The 18101-nt window shown below is 36.7% G+C and overlaps 1 protein-coding gene across 2 annotated transcripts in view; it reads left to right on the top strand.

Annotated features, from left to right (window-relative positions):
* Positions 1–18101, top strand: part of LOC134651122 (cell adhesion molecule Dscam2-like) — a 76112-nt gene that overhangs the window by 18785 nt on the left and 39226 nt on the right. For both annotated transcript variants that reach the window (XM_063506132.1, XM_063506129.1), the window contains exon 3: positions 2201–2343. In XM_063506132.1, the coding sequence (XP_063362202.1) occupies positions 2201–2343 (143 nt within the window). The remainder of the gene's footprint in view (positions 1–2200; positions 2344–18101) is intronic.

The raw sequence follows: 18101 nt of genomic DNA, 5'->3' as shown, positions 1-18101 counted from the left end.
AAGATTTATTTACCTAGAACACGTAAAGACAACAAACTAAGTTAGGAGGCCGGCCACGTGATGTCTGAACTTCTGATTAAGATGTCGGTGATGGCGGGTCGAATTAATACTTGAGAAAATATTACCTGCTCTCGATGTAGTGTTAGTTAGGAAGTTAGTTTGTCTTGTTAACACCTTCGCAGCAGTGTGTTACACTTGTTGGACATTCATATTTTGTTGTGGGACTTGTATTGCACAGACGATTTCTAATTCCCATTGTGCCATTTTGAATCATTACCATACCTCGCAACCGAGCTAGCAAATCTGTAGCAGTTGTACGTCAGGGTTATCACTACTACGCATGAACTAAAGTACAAAAAATATTATTTCTTTGTTTTCAAACACACCAATATTTTCAAGCAATGAAAATTCCATGTTAATATTTGAAAGAAGAGCGAAAAAAAACGAGATTTTATAAACAAAATAACAGATACATTGAAACGCATCAAATTTGACATTGACCTGTTAATTTATATTATTTGACAGTAAATTAAACCGGGTTATATCGGAAGAGGTTCAACAAGGTTCTCGATAAATTTTATGAACCTTACATACAATAAAGTTAAAGCAAAATGGTTCATCATAATCGCCAACCCTGACTCAAAACTGTCATATGCTACGGTTTTGCTAGCTCCGTTGCGGGGTATGATCATTACGTAGTTTGTTCATAATTGTATATTTAAATTATAGATAGATCTATATGGCTATATTTACACTTTATCTGCCAATTACAATATTACTTACATATTAAATGTGTCATAACGCTGATGAGAAAACGGAGAATACTTATATAGGCTTAGATATTTCTACGTCTTATACTTAGATATAATATCATCCATTAGACATGTAATTTACGTTGCTCAAATCGCTTACGCTGTCAAACGCCGACATATCGAAATGTAATACAAGTTACGTTTAGGGACATATTCGCGACGTTTCGCTATCACGCGTTGTCAAATTGCAAAACATTGGAGCAGAAAATTAGGTTTCTATGTAAATATGTACATAAGCTTGAATGGAATGCGAATGTCGCCGGAAAATTGGCAATGATTGAGTATCGCGAATGTGTAGATAACCTGTCACGCCGCACGATGAGAAAAGATTGAATAATCACACGTGTGACGGCATGTAGCTATGCTCTTTATATGTACACGACTGACATCGAAGTGTCGCTAGCCGGATACGGAGTAAGCGTTAAAATTGTTTCCGTTCAGTTTACCTGCCATATAATAAAGCTGGTCAAGCAAATCTTGTCAGTAAAAAAAAAAGCGGCCAAGTGCGAGTCGGACTCGCCCATGAAGGGTTCCGTATTTAGGCGATTTATGACGTATTAAAAAAAAACTACTTGCTTGTCTCTCGCGCAAACTATTCAGTTTAGAAAAAAATGATATTAGAAACCTCAATATCATTTTTGAAGACCTATCCATAGATACCCCACACGTATGGGTTTGATGAAAAAAAAAATTTTGAGTTTCAGTTCAAAGTATGGGGAACCCCAAAAATTTATCGTTTTTTTTCTATTTTTGTGTGAAAATCTTAATGCGGTTCACAGAATACATCTACTTACCAAGTTTCAACAGTATAGTTCTTATAGTTTCGGAGAAAAGTGGCTGTGACATACGGACGGACAGACAGACGGACAGACAGACAGACATGACGAATCTATAAGGGTTCCGTTTTTTACCATTTGGCTACGGAACCCTAAAAAAGATCTGCTTGACCAGCTATATAAACGATTTAATGTACGTGTGCTCTTAGACTGATTTCTAATCGATGTTTCGTGACAACAACACAAAAGGCGTCCTCATTGTATTGTAATGATACTAATGATACTGTAAGGTAAGGTATGGAAACCTCCAAATGGTTCAGAGCGGTGAATTTTAAACACGGTTTATTTATATCCTGCCTTTGAATATGCGCTATCAGGGTATAGACATTCAAATCATTTGAGACAGGGTTGTTAAATGTATTAAACATGTACAAATTTCGATTACTTCTTCGGGTGACATATTTTTGAGCTATCGGAGGTATAATTTTTAATCAATTCATAATATGAATTATGAATTTCTTTGAAATAATTAACCACTGGCCGGCCGCGTGCCACTAGGGTTAAAACAATCAAAATTATATCAGTAGAATCAATATAAATAATTGTCTCCAGACACGTGCTGAGCGACGGTCGGTTGGTGCTCGGTGCGCGCCGGTCGCTTGACGCAGGCAGTGGCGGCGCCAGCGCCATGCTGCGGTGCCGCGCCGCCAACCGCGTCGGCGCGACGCTGTCCCGCCCCGTGCTGCTGCAACCAGGTGACACTAAAGTCTATTTTTTTATTCGGTAGACTGAAATGACAGTTAATAGTATGAAAATGAAATGTAATTTCATACTATTAACTGTCATTTCAGTCTACCGAATAAAAAAATAGACTTTACAATCGTGCTAGTAAACTTGTTTGGCGCGCAACGGTCATTCGACGAGGGCAGCGGAGAGAGAGAGAGAGAGAGATTCTTTATTTGTGAAAACACAGGTACAATGAATGGTCTTACATACATTATAGTTTGGTAGTCTCACCGTGCTCTGCCAATAGTGGCGTACAAATACTATACTACTTATAAACATAAACCATGCATTATTTCAAAATTTACAATTTGTAAATTAAATATTAATCATTAGAACATGTGAAGCGGAAGCATCGTACCTAAAGGTGACAGTCCATTTCCAACCGCAGTTGCACTACTATGGAAATTGACAGTAACAGCGACGCCTTCAGTACGTAGTGCAGCTGCGGTCAGAAATGGAATGTTACCATAACACTTGCCCGCTCCGTAGATACCAGACAGACCCAGCCATATTCGAACTTTAAGATACGTCAAATATTAGATATCTAAACAATATGGATCGGATATGTCAGTGTCAAACAAGTGTCAAATGTGAAGTTTTGTTTGAAGAAACGTAAGTATTTTAATGCAACGATCACAACGATGCTACCCAATTTTTTATTGATTTTACTTGGTTTTAACCGGCTCGGATTTGCTTTTAATTACTGTGAAGCGTGAGTCAATCAATATAACTGCCAAAGTTTCCCTCCAATGTTAGTAGCACTTCTTATTAATTTTATAAATTATAAAAACAATTTTCTCTAAACTTATAATCTCTATCAAACAAATTAATGGACACGTTTAAACGGCTTAGTTTCGCTTCAAACCATTAACATCAAAAGCATAAAAACAGATTAAACTGTTTTGGTTTGCAATTTAGGACGACCTAATTAGGTATTTACTAGCTGTTGCCCGCGACTTCGTACGCGTGGATTTGTATATTGGTGGTTATAAATTCTACATTAGTTTAGATAACGCAGGCATGCAGCAAAAGATAGCACTAGGGACGGTTAATCATTTGTTAATTATTATACAACGCATGAGATTTGTCTTTCACAACCTGGCTACGAAGTTTCAAGCCCCGAACTGAATAAGATTGTTCTCGATATAATCTCTCTCAACCCCCAGAAGATTTTCAAGTCCACTATTTAATAAAACCTACTACCTAACTACCTATTTACGAAGTTTCCAAGCTTTAAAAAAAATTTGAACCCTCTACCAACTCAACCCCTGTTTAAAGTTTTAGGGGATGAATTTTTAAAAACGCTGAAATTACTTTTCTTGTATTCTAATAATATGCCTTTATACAATGTATCACGCCCCGCACTCAAATAAATATTTGGGTTCCATAAAAATGTTCAACCCCATTTTCACCACTTTGGGAGATGAATGATCAAAGACTCTGAAATTAGTTTTTTTTTCCTCTTAACAAAATACCTTTTTACGAAGCTTCAAGTTCCTAGCTTTAAATAAAATTTGAACCCTATACAAACTTTCAACCCCTTTTTAACCCTTTTAAGGGATGAATTTTTAGAAACGCTGAAATTACTTTTCTTAAGTTCTAATAATATGGCTTTATACAAAGATTCAAGTCCCGCACTCTCAAAGATATTTGATCTCCGTACAAACTTTTAACCCCTTTTCACCACCTCGGGGGATGAATTTTTAAAAACGCTGAAATTTGTTTTCTTGTTTTTTAATTTAATACCTTTTTGCGAAGTTTCAAGGTCCTAGCTTGAAATAAAATTTGCACCCCAAGACAAAGTTTCATCCCCTTTTTTACCACCTTAGGGGTTGAATTTCCTAAAACGTTGTAATTACTTTTTTTTTAATCGGCTATAATGCCTTTCTAAGAAGTTTCAAAGCATTTGTAATGGATTCAAACTTTCAACCCCTTTTTAACCCTGTTAGGGGATGAATTTTCAAAAATGCTGAAATTAATTTTCCTGTCTTATAATAATATCCCCATGTACAAAGTTTCAAGTCCCACATTCTCAAAAATATTTGATCTCCATACAAACTTTCAACCCCTTTTTCACCACCTTGGGGGATGAATTTTCGAAAACACTGAAATTAGTTTTCTTATTTTTTAATATAATACGTTTTTACAAAGTTACAAATTTGTAGCTTAAAATAAAATTTAAACCCTATACAATCTTTCAACCCCTTTTTAACCCTTTAAGGGATGAATTTTTAAAAACGCTGAAATTACTTTTCTTGAGTTCTAATAATATGGCTTTATACAAAGATTCAAGTCCCGCACTCTCAAAAATATTTGATCTCCGTACAAACTTTTAACCCCCTTTTCACCACCTCGGGGATGAATTTTTAAAAACGCTGAAATTATTTTTCTTGTTTTATAATTTAATACCTTTTTGCGAAGTTTCAAGGTCCTAGCTTAAAATAAAATTTGCACCACAAGACAAAGTTTCATCCCCTTTTTTACCACCTTAGGGGTTGAATTTCCTAAAACGTCGTAATTACTTTTTTTTTAATCGGCTATTATGCCTTTCTAAGAAGTTTCAAAGCTTTTGTAATGGATTCAAACTTTCAACCCCTTTTTAACCCTGTTTGGGGATGAATTTTCAAAAACGCTGAAATTACTTTTCCTGTCTTATAATAATATCCTCATATACAAAGTTTCAAGTCCCACACTCTTAAAAATATTTGATCTCCATACAAACTTTCAACCCCTTTTTCACCACCTTGGGGGATGAATTTTCGAAAACGCTGAAATTAGTTTTCTTGTTTTTTAATATAATAGATCTTTACGAAGTTTCAAATTCCTACCTTAAAATAAAACTTGTACCCCATACAACCTTTCATCCCCTTTTCAACCCCCTTAGGGGTTGGATTTTTCAAAATCGCTTCTTATCTCTTGTACACTTTATAAATGCAACCTAGTGTGCAAATTTCAACTTTCTATCTTTCGTAGTTTCGGCTCTGCGTTGATGAATCAGTCAGTCAGTCAGTCAGTCAGTCAGTCAGTCAGGACACTTGCATTTATATATATAGATTACTTACTTAACACAGTCTTATTAAGAATTTAAGACCCTTCTATTTTTTTAACTCTACGTTGATTTATGATGTCTTACTTATAATGAGGTTTTTTTTTTTAATTTCGACTTAATTAGTAAACATACCTACTCACGTAGAGTTGTAATATCTTATTTAAGTATACTGATAAATGAAGCCAAACTAAACCACTTTACTACAAAAGAAACAACTTGAACGAAGTTAATTAACCTAGGTCAGTGGCTCGTGCTACCATTTACTTGTAATTAAAGTTCGTATTTATGTCATAAACGTGCAAATATTTATGAATTTGAGTAAACCTATGAGTTTGTTTACTTAGAAAAGTACGTATATTGCATTATCAGAATCATTTTAATTTCTTCATGTGGTCATATTTGATATATTTAAACTGGAGGACTGAAGCCACTGGAGGCCATTGGAGGGCTTCGTCACTTTTTCTTTAATATATGACGTCTATTTCAGTTTGTAATTTATATATAGTAGTGTACCTACGTAACTAAGGTTTGCAATCCGGATCCGAAATGTATGAAATTATCCGGATCTGGATCCGGATCCGCGGATCTTTCCATACATTTCAGATCCGTCGTGCAAACCCTATACGTAACTACTTAAAAAAACACAAATCAAAATATTTAATAATATAATTTGATGTGTTCCCAAAGTTGTACATTTAAAGAATCAAAAAGGCAAACCATCCGATACACCGATTTCTATTTGAACAGGAATCTGATCCACTGAAATTGGATGCTAAGCAGCGATTTATATTTTGTACTAAGCGGTATCACAGAATAACTAATAGGTATAACCGGCGGTATATAGGAACCGCTACGGACCATATGGTCGCGTATGGCTAGACTTATTTTCTTACCACTTAGATTCATCCCACTAAAGGTGCTATGTGTATGTTTTTATGTTTTAAGTTTAGTGTATGTTTGTAGTTAATTTAATTGTGTTGTGTTGTGTGAATGTAAGTACGCATGCATACGCTCACCCGAACAATGTTAACTTACTTCTAATTCTCATGTAAGTGAATTGTACAATTCTTATGAGAAAAATAAAATTCTTTAATGTTGATATTCTATGAATTCTATGATCAGTTACTATTTGAAATCAATTGCTCATTGAAGAATTATCTTAGTACGTACTTACCTAAGCAGTCTTATTTTACTCTGAGGATAATATTAATAAGGCTTTATTTTGTGCAGGCAAGGTTGTTGACATATGGTGTAATTTCAAAACAAGTTCTATTTTAACCGATAGACCATCTATCAATCATAAAAAAGCACAAAAAAAGCAATTTTAAATTTTTAGCTAAATTTATATTTTTTTATTCGTTATATTTTTATTAGTGTCCGACCGAAACACGATTTTTTGCCGAAACCGAAACCGAAACCGAATATTCGGTTTTTTTCTGATTTCGGCCGAAACCGAAACCGAAACCGAAATTTTTGAAGACGTATCAAAATATTCAAAATTACTGTACAAATCGTAAGGAAAAGGTTATTGCAAGGATTCTTATATGATAACAGTTACTTTTTTTTTAAACAAAATAAAAAACGTTTTTTTTAATGAAATAGATATAATTAGAGTTAAATTATGAAATTTTAAACCAAATAAAATCAAATCTTTAAACTTTTAAACAAAGTTACCTAATTAATAAAATACCTGGACAAAGTCAATTGCAAGATAAATCATAGCTTAAACATAAATTAACTTTTACATAAATTATAGTATTATCACTGTAATCAGACATCTTTAAACAAAGTTTTAGAATAATACCTCGTGTGACAAAGTCAATCATTGCAAAAGAAATCACACCATTCAATTACTTTAACATAAATCAACTTTGTCAAAAAATATGAAATAATTAAATTTTAATCAACTCTCTTTCTCTACATAATTATGAAATTATCACTTCAATCAGCGATCTTGAAACAAATTTACCAAGATCGTTACAGTAGTCATGCTACTTAAACACTAATCCACTTTTACATATATTATTAATTATTATAGTATCACTTTAATCAGAGATCTTTAAACTAAACCTAATACCTCGTTTAACAAAGTTTAATATTGCAACATATATCACTGCAGTGATGCTACTTAAACAGTAATCAACTTTTACAATCAAAACAATATGAAAATCAAATTTTACACATTAATGAGTTCTTGTACTTAGAGTATTTCAATTTGGTAAGAGTAGGTCTTCAATTCATTGCGGCAAATAAATAAGTTATATATATAAGTTAATTTTTTTACTTGTTATTTAAAATAACATACCTACCTACATATGTAAGGTATAGGGTAAAGGCACCAGTAGTCAGCCTTATAACGACTTTTTTAAGTTTGAACGTTCGGCACTTCTACAGGATTAGTCGGATAATTAAACAAATGACATGGTTAGATCAATTGTTTATCATAGTTTTAAAACAAAATATTTAAAAGAATAACAATCCTCTTTATAATATCTCTAATTAAGTTTAAACAAAAAGTGGCACTTTTCTCCAGTAGTCAGCCTCCAAAATCCAGTAAGCAGCCTCTGTGTACCCAGTACTCAGCCTATATAAACTATTCATAATAATTAGATCAAATCACTAATATTTATATCAAAATCAACGATATTATAATATTTATTTTTTCTTTATAATTGTTGTTATTGTTATTGTAGTTAGTTGTAGTTTTTAATTTTTAGTTTATTATTTTTTGCATATATCAAAATCAACGATGTTATAATATCTATATTTTGTTTATAATTTTAGTTATTGTGGTTAGTTGTAGTTTTTAATTTTAGTTTATTATTTTTTTGCTTATATGTATTACTTACTTGTAGGGAATGCAAATCGGTTATTTTCGGTTATTTTTTGTATGGAAATAATCGGTTATTAACCGAAACCGCGGTTATTTCCATACAAAAAATAACCGATTTGCATTCCCTACTTACTTTTTACTTATTTAATAATAAAAAATTCTTATAGGTACATACAATTCTTATGACACGAGATTTGTTGGCCATAGGTACTTAACTAACACTATTCTTGCAAACTAAGAATCGCAATATTTATTTTCTAATAATTAATCCGTCAAAAATTAACGAGGTAAATCCTAATATATAATTATGTTCCTAGTAGGTATTCGGTAAAAAATAATTAAACGAGTCTATTCAGATCTAATTATCATTTTATCATTAATAAACAAAGTTATATTATACCGACCAGGAAAAAGCAAAATGATAGTTATGTATAGTTAACGTCAAAAATATGTATAGCCTTTTGAACCTTATTTCAATGAGATAGGGTTTAAAAATGTGGACATATTTTTGGCGGCGACGTACCAAGCAAGGTCAATGGCTGAGTACTGGATCAGCGAAACCCAGTGATCAGCCGCATTAAAACGTTATTTCAAATGCGGCTGACTACTGGGTTTTACTTAACCTTGACTAGGGCATGCCTAACTAAATTTGAAAATGTAAATTTAACGGTCCTAACGGTCGCATTGGCTCGAAAATAATCGAATAACCCAAAGGTCAGCCGTGGGGGGCTGGGCACTGGATTCTTTGGAAAAAAGTGTTATCCAGTGGCCAGCCCCCTCAATTTATAAGTGAAATATTGATATTTTCATTTAAATATAATGCAATTTAATAGATAAACTAATAAATAAATCAATCATTGACAAAAACAATAACTTTTAACATTAAAACATAGTTTTTCTTGCCTGTTAAGAGAACACCACGTGCAGTAAAAAATATTGCGGACATGACACTATTGCACTCGTCTACAAAAAGCACCTGTATGAACATGAACGAGTATATTTCTTCCCCCCGTTCCCTCACCGCACCTGTCGTGTGACGTATTAACCAATAAGGAATCAAAGCTCCTATTTGAGTACTCGTGATTTGTTTAAACGAATATCTATCTATATATATAAATGCAAGTGTCCTGACTGACTGACTGATTCATCAACGCAGAGCCGAAACTACAAAAGATAGAAAGTTGAAATTTGCAGACTAGGTTGCATTTATAAAGTGTACAAGAGATAAGAAGCGATTTTGAAAAATTTAACCCCTAAGGGGGTTAAAAAGGGGATGAAAGGTTGTATGGGGTACAAGTTTTATTTTAAGCTATGAATTTGAAACTTTGTAAGAATGTATTCTATTAAAAAACAAGAAAACTAATTTTAGCGTTTTTGAAAATTCATCCCTCAAGGTGGTGAAAAAGGGGTTGAAAGTTTGTATGGAGATCAAATATTTTTGTGAGTGTGGGACTTGAAACTTTGTATATGGGGATATTATTATAAGTCAGAAAAAGTAATTTCAGCGTTTTTGAAAATTCATCCCCTAACAGGGTTAAAAAGGGGTAGAAAGTTTGAATCCATTACAAATGCTTTGAAACTTCTTAGAAAGGCATAGGTAATAGCCGATTACAAAAAAAAGTAATTGCAACGTTTTTTGGAAAATCAACCCCTAAGGGGGTTAAAAAGGGGATGAAAGTTCGTCTTGGAGTGCAAATTTTATTTTAAGTTAGGAACTTGAAACTTTGCAAAAAGATATTAAATTAAAATACAAGAACACTGATTTCAGAGTTTTTTAAAATTCATCCCCTAAAGTGGTGAAAAAGGGGTTGAAAGTTTGTATGGATATCAAACATTTTTACGAGCGCGGGACTTGAATCTTTGGATTTGGGGATATTATTAGAAGACAGGAAAAGTAATTTCAGCGTTTTGCAAAATTCATCCCCTAACACGGTTAAAAAGGGGTTGAAATTTTATATGGGGATCAATATTTATTTTAAGGTAGGAACTTGAAACTTCGTAAAAAGGTATTATTTTAAAACAACAAAAAACCAATTTCAGCGTTTTTAAAAATTCATATCTCAAGGTGGTGAAAAAGGGGTTGAAAATTTGTATGGAGATCAAACATTTTTGTGAGAGCGGGGCTTGAATTTTTGTATTTCGGGATATTATTAGAAGACAGGAAAAGTAATTTCAGCGTTTTGTAAAAATTCATCCCCTAACAGGGTAAATAAGTGGTTGAAAGTTCGTATAGGGTTCAAATTTTATTTTAAGATAGGAACTTGAAACTTTGTAAAAAGATATTAAATTAAAATACAAGATAACTAATTTCAGCGTTTTTGAAAATTCATCCTCTAAGGTGGTGAAAAAGGGGTTGAAAGTTTGTATGGATATCAAACATTTTTTCGAGCGCGGGACTTGAATCTATGGATTTGGGGATATTATTAGAAGAAAAGAAAAGTAATTTTAGCGTTTTGTAAAATTCATCCCCCAACAGGGTTAAAAAGGGGTTGAAAGTTTGTATGGGGTTCAAATTTTATTTTAAGCTAGTAACTCGAGACTTCGTAAAAAGGTATTTTATTAAAAGAGAAGAAAACTTATTACAGTGTTTTTGAAAATTCATCCCTCAAGGTGGTGAAAAAGGGTAAAAAGTTTGTATGAAAATCAAACATTTTTGTCAGTGCGGGGCTTGAATCTTTGTAAAAAGGCATATTATTAAAATACGACAAAAGTAAATTCAGTGTTTTTAAAATTCATCTCTTAAAGGGTCGAAAGGGGGTTGAAAATTTGTAAAGGGTTCAAATTTTATTTAAAGCTACAAACTTGAAACTTCGTAAAAAGGTATTTCATCAAAAAAGAAGAAAACTAATTTCAGAGGTTTGATAATTCATCCCCATGGTGGTGAAAAAGGGGTTGAAGATTTGTATGGAGGTCAAACATTTATTTGAGTGCGGACTTTTGAAACATCGTGCAAAGATATATTATTAAAAAATAAGAAAACTTATTTCAGCGTTTTTGAAAATTCATCCCCTAAGGTGGTGAGAAAGGGGTTGAATATTTGTATGGAGATCGAAAAAAATTTTGTGTGCGGGACTGGAAACTTTGTATATGGGCATATTATTAAAATACAAGAAAAGTAATTTCAGCTTTTTAAAAAAAAAGCATCCCCTAACAGGGTTAAAAAGGGGTTGAAAGATGGAATCCATTACAAATTCTTTGAAACTTCTTATAAACGCGTAACATAAAATAAAAAAATAACATTAATTAAACATTATTAAAAATTTAACCCCTAAGGGGGTTAAAAAGGGGATGAAAATTTGTCTTGGGGTTCAAATTTTATTGTAAGCTAGGAACTTGAAACTTCGTAAAAAAGTATTATAATAAAAGAAAAGAAAACTAATTTCAGCGTTTTTGAAATGTCATCCCCCAAGGTGGTGAAAAAGGGGTTGAAAGTCTGTATGCACATCAAATATTTTTTTGAGTGCGGGACTTGAATCTTTGTATAAGGGCATATTATAAGAATACAAGAAAAGTAATTTCAGCGTTTTTAAAAATTCATCCCTTAAAAGGGTTAAATAGGGGTTGAAAGATTGTATGGAGATCAAAATTTTTTTGAGTGCGGGACTTGAATTTTTGCATAAAGACATATTATTGGAATACAAGAAAAGTAATTTCAGCGTTTTTGAAAATTCATCCCCCAAGGTGGTGAAGAAGGGGTTGAAAGTTTGTACGCATATCAAATATTTTTTTGAGCGTGGGACTTGAATCGTTGTATAAAGGCATGTAGCGGCGATATATATTGAGAGGTCAAACTTACATAAATCCAGAAGCGCCTTGGCGGACCGCGTGGTGGTCTATGTATGGTGATTTGGAAATCCTCTGCTTTTATCGACAGCTGCATATATCCATGAGGGGCACTGGGTCACTGAGTACTTTCTGGTTGATTTTCACTTAAATTGCAGCGACAGAACTCGAGATATGAATTATTTTAACCGGAGCGCGGAGCGATCGCAGCCATTTCGATTCAACGGCAGGAGAAGTTTTTTTTTTTTTCGCTAGGTGGCGCGGTCATAGGTCGCGCCGGAAGTAAGGGCTTTGAGATAAATGTAGTTGCCAACTCAAAAACATCTCGCTAACATACATGAAAATATATTCTATCCTAATTGTGTTGCTTTGTATGTAAGAAAAAATACCTATCTAAATATGCATAGAAATTAATTAATACTAATCTGTTCCTCGACGGAACATGCCGCTCACCTTAAAAGCACGTAGTGACTTTTAAAAGTAACGTTACGAAAGTTTAGAAAGATAAGAAACCTATACCTAACTTAAATGCTAACATTAAGAGTCGTAACGATAGTAGGAATTATTCTAAAGGTAAAGGACAGACCTTAACTACGGGTCGTTTGAACAACGTGTTCCCACTTTTTAAAGTTACGACGCGAATAACTTGATCAGTGCCCGGATGGACAGCATGAACGCGTGCGAGTTTCCACTGTAACGGCGGCAAGTGGTCATCGCAAACTACAACAACAGTGCCTTCACGGATGGCGGGACCGCGATCTTGAAGCCATTTTGTACTCTGTTGCAGTTGATGGAGATATTCGCGACTCCATCGACGCCAGAAATGCTGGACAGCTTGCTGTACCCAGCGCCAACGCGTAAGACGACTAGGGTTTTCGTCAATCAAGGAAACGTCCGGTAGGGCCGTTAAGGGCTCTCCGATTAAGAAATGAGCCGGCGTAAGGGGCAACAGATCAGAAGAGTCCGAACTTAGCACGCACAGCGGCCGACTGTTCAGTACCGCTTCAATTTGACAGGTCAGCGTGTGCATAGAATCATATGTTTGCGTTTGTGTACCAATTACGCGGTATAAATGGGTTTTGAAACTCTTAACAGCCGCTTCGAATAGTCCACCGAAATGGCTAGCATACGGTGGCTGAAAATGCCAAGTTAATCCTTGTTCTAAGGTTTGTTGGTTGAGAGCGCTCATGACCGAATCGTTACGTAAGAACGCGTATAATTCTTTAAGGTAATTATTACAACCAACAAAGTTACGTCCGCAATCGGTATATATGTCTGTACAATATCCTCGGCGGGACGTGAAACGACGCAACGCGGCTAAAAAACCTTCCGTAGAAAGTTCGGAAACTAACTCAAGATGTACAGCTTTAACACTCATACATACGAAAACCGCAACATAACATTTTATTATTTTTGCATTACGAACTTTATTAGCGCGAACGTAGAATGGCCCACAAAAATCGCACGAGGTTTTACTAAATACGCGCGCGGGGCGCAAGCGAACCGAGGGAAGCATGCCCATGCGAGGTTGCACGCGAGTAGGTCGTGCGCGGAAACATGGAATACACCGATGCACGCGCAGACGCACAATATCGCGACCCGAAATGATCCAATATCGCTGTAAGAGCGAGTTTTGCACGCACTGCGGACCGGCATGCAATTCGTGTATATGAACATCGTCAATGATAAGATTTGTAAGAGGATGTCGTTTAGGTAAAATTAATTGATGTTTTGACTCATAAGGTAAAAACGATTTATGAATGCGTCCGCCGACGCGTAATAATCCCTCACTATCTATAATAGGCGCGAGACGCCGCAAACGTAAGGAAGGGGATTTACTTGACGAAATATTTTTAAAGTCGTCGTCGAACACTTGTTGTTGCGTAATCAATATGAGTCGCTTTAATGCAAAGTGGTACTCTGGTACGGTGATGTACTCCGGGAGCGTTTGTTTATGTTTTCTACATTTATTATAGAAACGAAATATCAATGCCGTGACGCGAACTAATTTACCTAGCGACGAAAATCGCGTAATAAGAGTATCATCGTCCGGGGAAGTAGGTAGTGTGGACACACATGCACAATTAACATTTGTCGATTCATTTTTATTGCGTTTTTCCTCAGTTGTGTTTACTACCGGTTTTTGTATAGGCCAGGAGTCGTGACTTTGTTGGAGCCATGTAGGACCATGGAGCCACAAGTCATTTTGTACGAGCGCGGCGGGCAGCAGACCGCGCGACGCCGGGTCAGCGCTGTTGTCAGCTGACGGGACGTGACGCCAGCAGCTCGCCGGGACACGGGACAAAATCTCACTGGTGCGGTTAGAGACAAACGTTTTCCATTCGTGCGGGGGTGACTTAAGCCACGCGAGCGCGACGGAACTATCTGACCATGCGTACACTTGATCGGGGCGAATGCGATCACCGTAAATAGGCATTACTCGTTCTATCAATTTTGAGAGGATCACGCATCCCATTAATTCCATTTTCGGGATAGTAAGGCAAATCCGAAGAGGTGCTACGCGGGTTCGAGCTATGACTAAATAAGTTTGAACCTTACCGGTATTGTCCGTAAGACGTATATAAACACATGCGGCATATGCAATTTGGCTTGCGTCTGCAAATCCGTGAATTTCGATTGAATCGAAGTCGTCAATATTAAAAATATGACGAGGAAATGAAATTTGAGATAAGAGCGGGAGCTCGCCAACAAAACTCGTCCATGAGTTAACTATATCGATAGGGGCTTCGGCGTCCCAGGGAACCTTTGCTAACCATAGCAATTGAATTAGATGTTTGGCAAACAATGTTACCGGAGATAATAACCCGAGTGGGTCGTAAATTTTTGCAATTTCCGAGAGAATTGCCCGCTTCGTACAGGCCTTAGAAGTACTTTGTACTTTGAATCTAAATGAGTCTGATCCCGGATTCCATTGAAGTCCAAGGACTTTGACCCCTTTGTCATTTTCCATTTCGGCAAAATGAACATTATCGCGCCGCTCACCATGAGAATCTGGGGATCGCGTACCAGCGAGAATAGCGGGCGAGTTACTTTGCCATTTACGTAATTCGAACCCGGCCGTGGCACAAATACCTATCAGCTCCTGCTGCAGAGCGAGGGCCTCGGCTATGGTATCTGCACCGGTCACCACATCGTCGACAAAGACGTCATTTAGTAAGACTGGTGAGGCGAGTGGGAAACGCTCAGCTTCATCATGAGCTAGCTGTTTGATTGTGCGTAATGCGAGATAGGGGGAACTACTTACACCGAATGTAACGGTACGAGGCCTATAGTCGCGCAGAGGCTCCTCGGGCGATTGACGCCAAAGGATGCGCTGAAAGTCCCTATCACTTTCACGCACAAGAATATTGCGATACATCTGTTTGATGTCGGAACAAAATGCAATGTTATGCACTCTGAACTTTAGAAGAACGTCAACGATGTCTAAGTGTAACTTAGGACCCGTCAACAAGGTGTCGTTCAAGGAGTGTCCACTTGTCGTGCGACACCCAGCATCATATACTACGCGTGTGCGTGTAGTTTCGGAAATTTTTGACACAGAATGGTGGGGTAGGTAATAACTCGCGCCAGTGGGGGGGTTATCGTCCGCGAGCTCCATGTGGTTGAGATCCACGTACTCCTGGAGGCACGCGTGATAATCCGCCTTCAACTGGGGGTTACGTTCTAGACGGTATTCCAATTTATGGAATCGTGCTAGAGAAATTTGCCGAGACTCGCCGAGCGGCGGTGCGTCGGGCTTGAATGGCAGAGCGACTACGTATCGCCCTGTGTCGTCGCGCTTATGCGTCTTTTGAAAAAAGGATTCGCATAGCTTTTCTTCGGGAGTGTAACTCCGCAACTCTGGTACTGACTCCAGCTCCCAAAACTTCTGAAGATTGTCGTTGTCGAACGACGTAAAACAAGTATGGCGTGGAGTCGAAACATTGGAAGTAAAGTTCACTTTACCTCCTAGCAAATAACCAAACACACTATTAATTGCGGTGGGCGTTCCAGGTTTACCCCTGACAATGCCATCGCGAACAATATCCATGAAGATATCCTCGCCTAGTATCATATCAACCGGCTGAGGTTTATGAAATTCAGGGTCGGCCAAAGCGAGGCCCTGCAAATGAGGCCAATCAGCGAGAGGTGCTAGTGGTACACTAGGCATTTGGCGGGTTAACTTCGCCAGAATAGAAGCCTCTAACGGAATAATCGGACTTTGTTTGCCCTTAGGCGAAATTGAGCACACGAAGGTACCCCTAGGTTCCAGCGGCAAGTCGCCGACACCGACCAAAGGCTCGCTATCGTGATGTCGCGGTAAATTAAGTCGTTGCATACACGATTCTGTAATTAGAGCTGCTTGTGAACCCCCATCTATCATACAGCGAATAGTAGCAATTTTATTGCCTTCGTAATAAAGGTCAACCAACGCTGTTGACAATAGAACCGTGCTAGGCCGTTTACCTACATTACCTAAACTCTGTTCGTTTACGCCGTGAACTGCAGACGGGCTGCTAGGGCCGGGCTGCTCCGTAAGAGCGAGCGAGACGGCAACTGATTCCGCAGCTTCATTGATAGCCGGTCGCGGAATGTTTGATTCTAAATGAATTAACGTATGGTGTCTTTTATTGCACTTACGACACTTAAAACTTGATTTACAATTCCTTAAGTCGTGCCCGGGGCATAAACAATTGTAACATACATTATTTGTTTGAACAAATGCAAATCTATCTTGGATTGATAAGTCTAGAAACTCCAAACATTTATTAAGTGAGTGCATTCCTTTACACTTCAAGCAAGATCGAACCTTATTTGTATCGTTGTAAGGTCGACTTTGGGCTGACGCCGTACTTGTTGCAAAAACACGCTTGGGTGTTATTTGATTTGAATTTAAATTTGGGTTATTTTTACTACTTAAGGAATTGTTTCGAGTGGACTGTGTATTGGAAACTGAAATCATCTGTTCCGCGGAAAGTTCGCGTTCGAGGAAAGCAATTAGGCCTTGAACTTTAGGTATTTCGCCCGGGTTGGTTAAGGAACGTTCATATTCTTTTCGGGTATTAACGGGAATCTTACGTAACAATAAATTTAACAGAACGAAGTCCCATTCCTTAACCGGAAAGTCCATTACTTCCAGAGCCTTTATGTTTTCATGATAAATATTTAGTAAATTTCTCATAGCAACAGCTGATCGCGCGGAACAAATATCTATATCGAACAACTTATCCAGATGTTGTGATGCGATAATGCGTTTATTGTCATAACGAGACTTTAGAATATCGAGCGCAATTGCATAATTACTTTCCGTTATGGGAATTGATTTAATTAAATTATGTGGCTCGTTTTTAACGGAAAGGAGCAAATACCTAAACTTCTCCGCATCCGTGTAGGCATTGTTATTGTGTACCAGCGATTGAAATAAATCGAAAAAGGCAGGCCAACCAGTCGGTTCACCGTGATATTCGGGAAGCGATAATTTGGGTAAATTTCGACGATCGTTGCTAAGCGTATCGTTGGGGGTAAGTACGCGGCTCGCGCGACGCCTTTCTACGTCTACCTCCTTTAGATTATTTAGATGTGTAACTATCGCGTAATACAAGTCGTTAAAATCGTTACGAATCTTAATATTGGCTTCTTTGTTGAAGCTTTGCAATTTAATTAACGCTTTTTCGATTTTAGTTTGAATCTTAGTAAACTTTCGCTGATGCACTGTTAAATCTGTTGTTCGTGAACGGAATTGATCTGTATTTGTCGCTGCGAACTGTAATGTTCTCTTTAATTCGTCGAGAATTAGATCTCGTTCGAATATGTCTTGTGTAATACACGATGTGTCGGCTTCAGCATTGCCGTCTGTAGGGTTTGGGACCATTTTGCGAGACAAAGATGGCGGAAATGACAATACTAAATTGAACTACAAACGTGTCTAAATGAAAAACTGGGTACGAAATACCGCAAATTACAAAAGCAACACAACCAGAGAAAGAAAGATCCGGATCGAACGGATCAAAAAACTATGTAGCGGCGATATATATTGAGAGGTCAAACTTACATAAATCCAG

This window comes from Cydia amplana, chromosome 9 (assembly GCF_948474715.1).
Source record: "Cydia amplana chromosome 9, ilCydAmpl1.1, whole genome shotgun sequence".
NCBI lineage: Eukaryota > Metazoa > Arthropoda > Insecta > Lepidoptera > Tortricidae > Cydia > Cydia amplana.
Note: the sequence above shows the minus strand (reverse complement) of the source record. Positions and strands in the feature narration are given on the sequence as shown.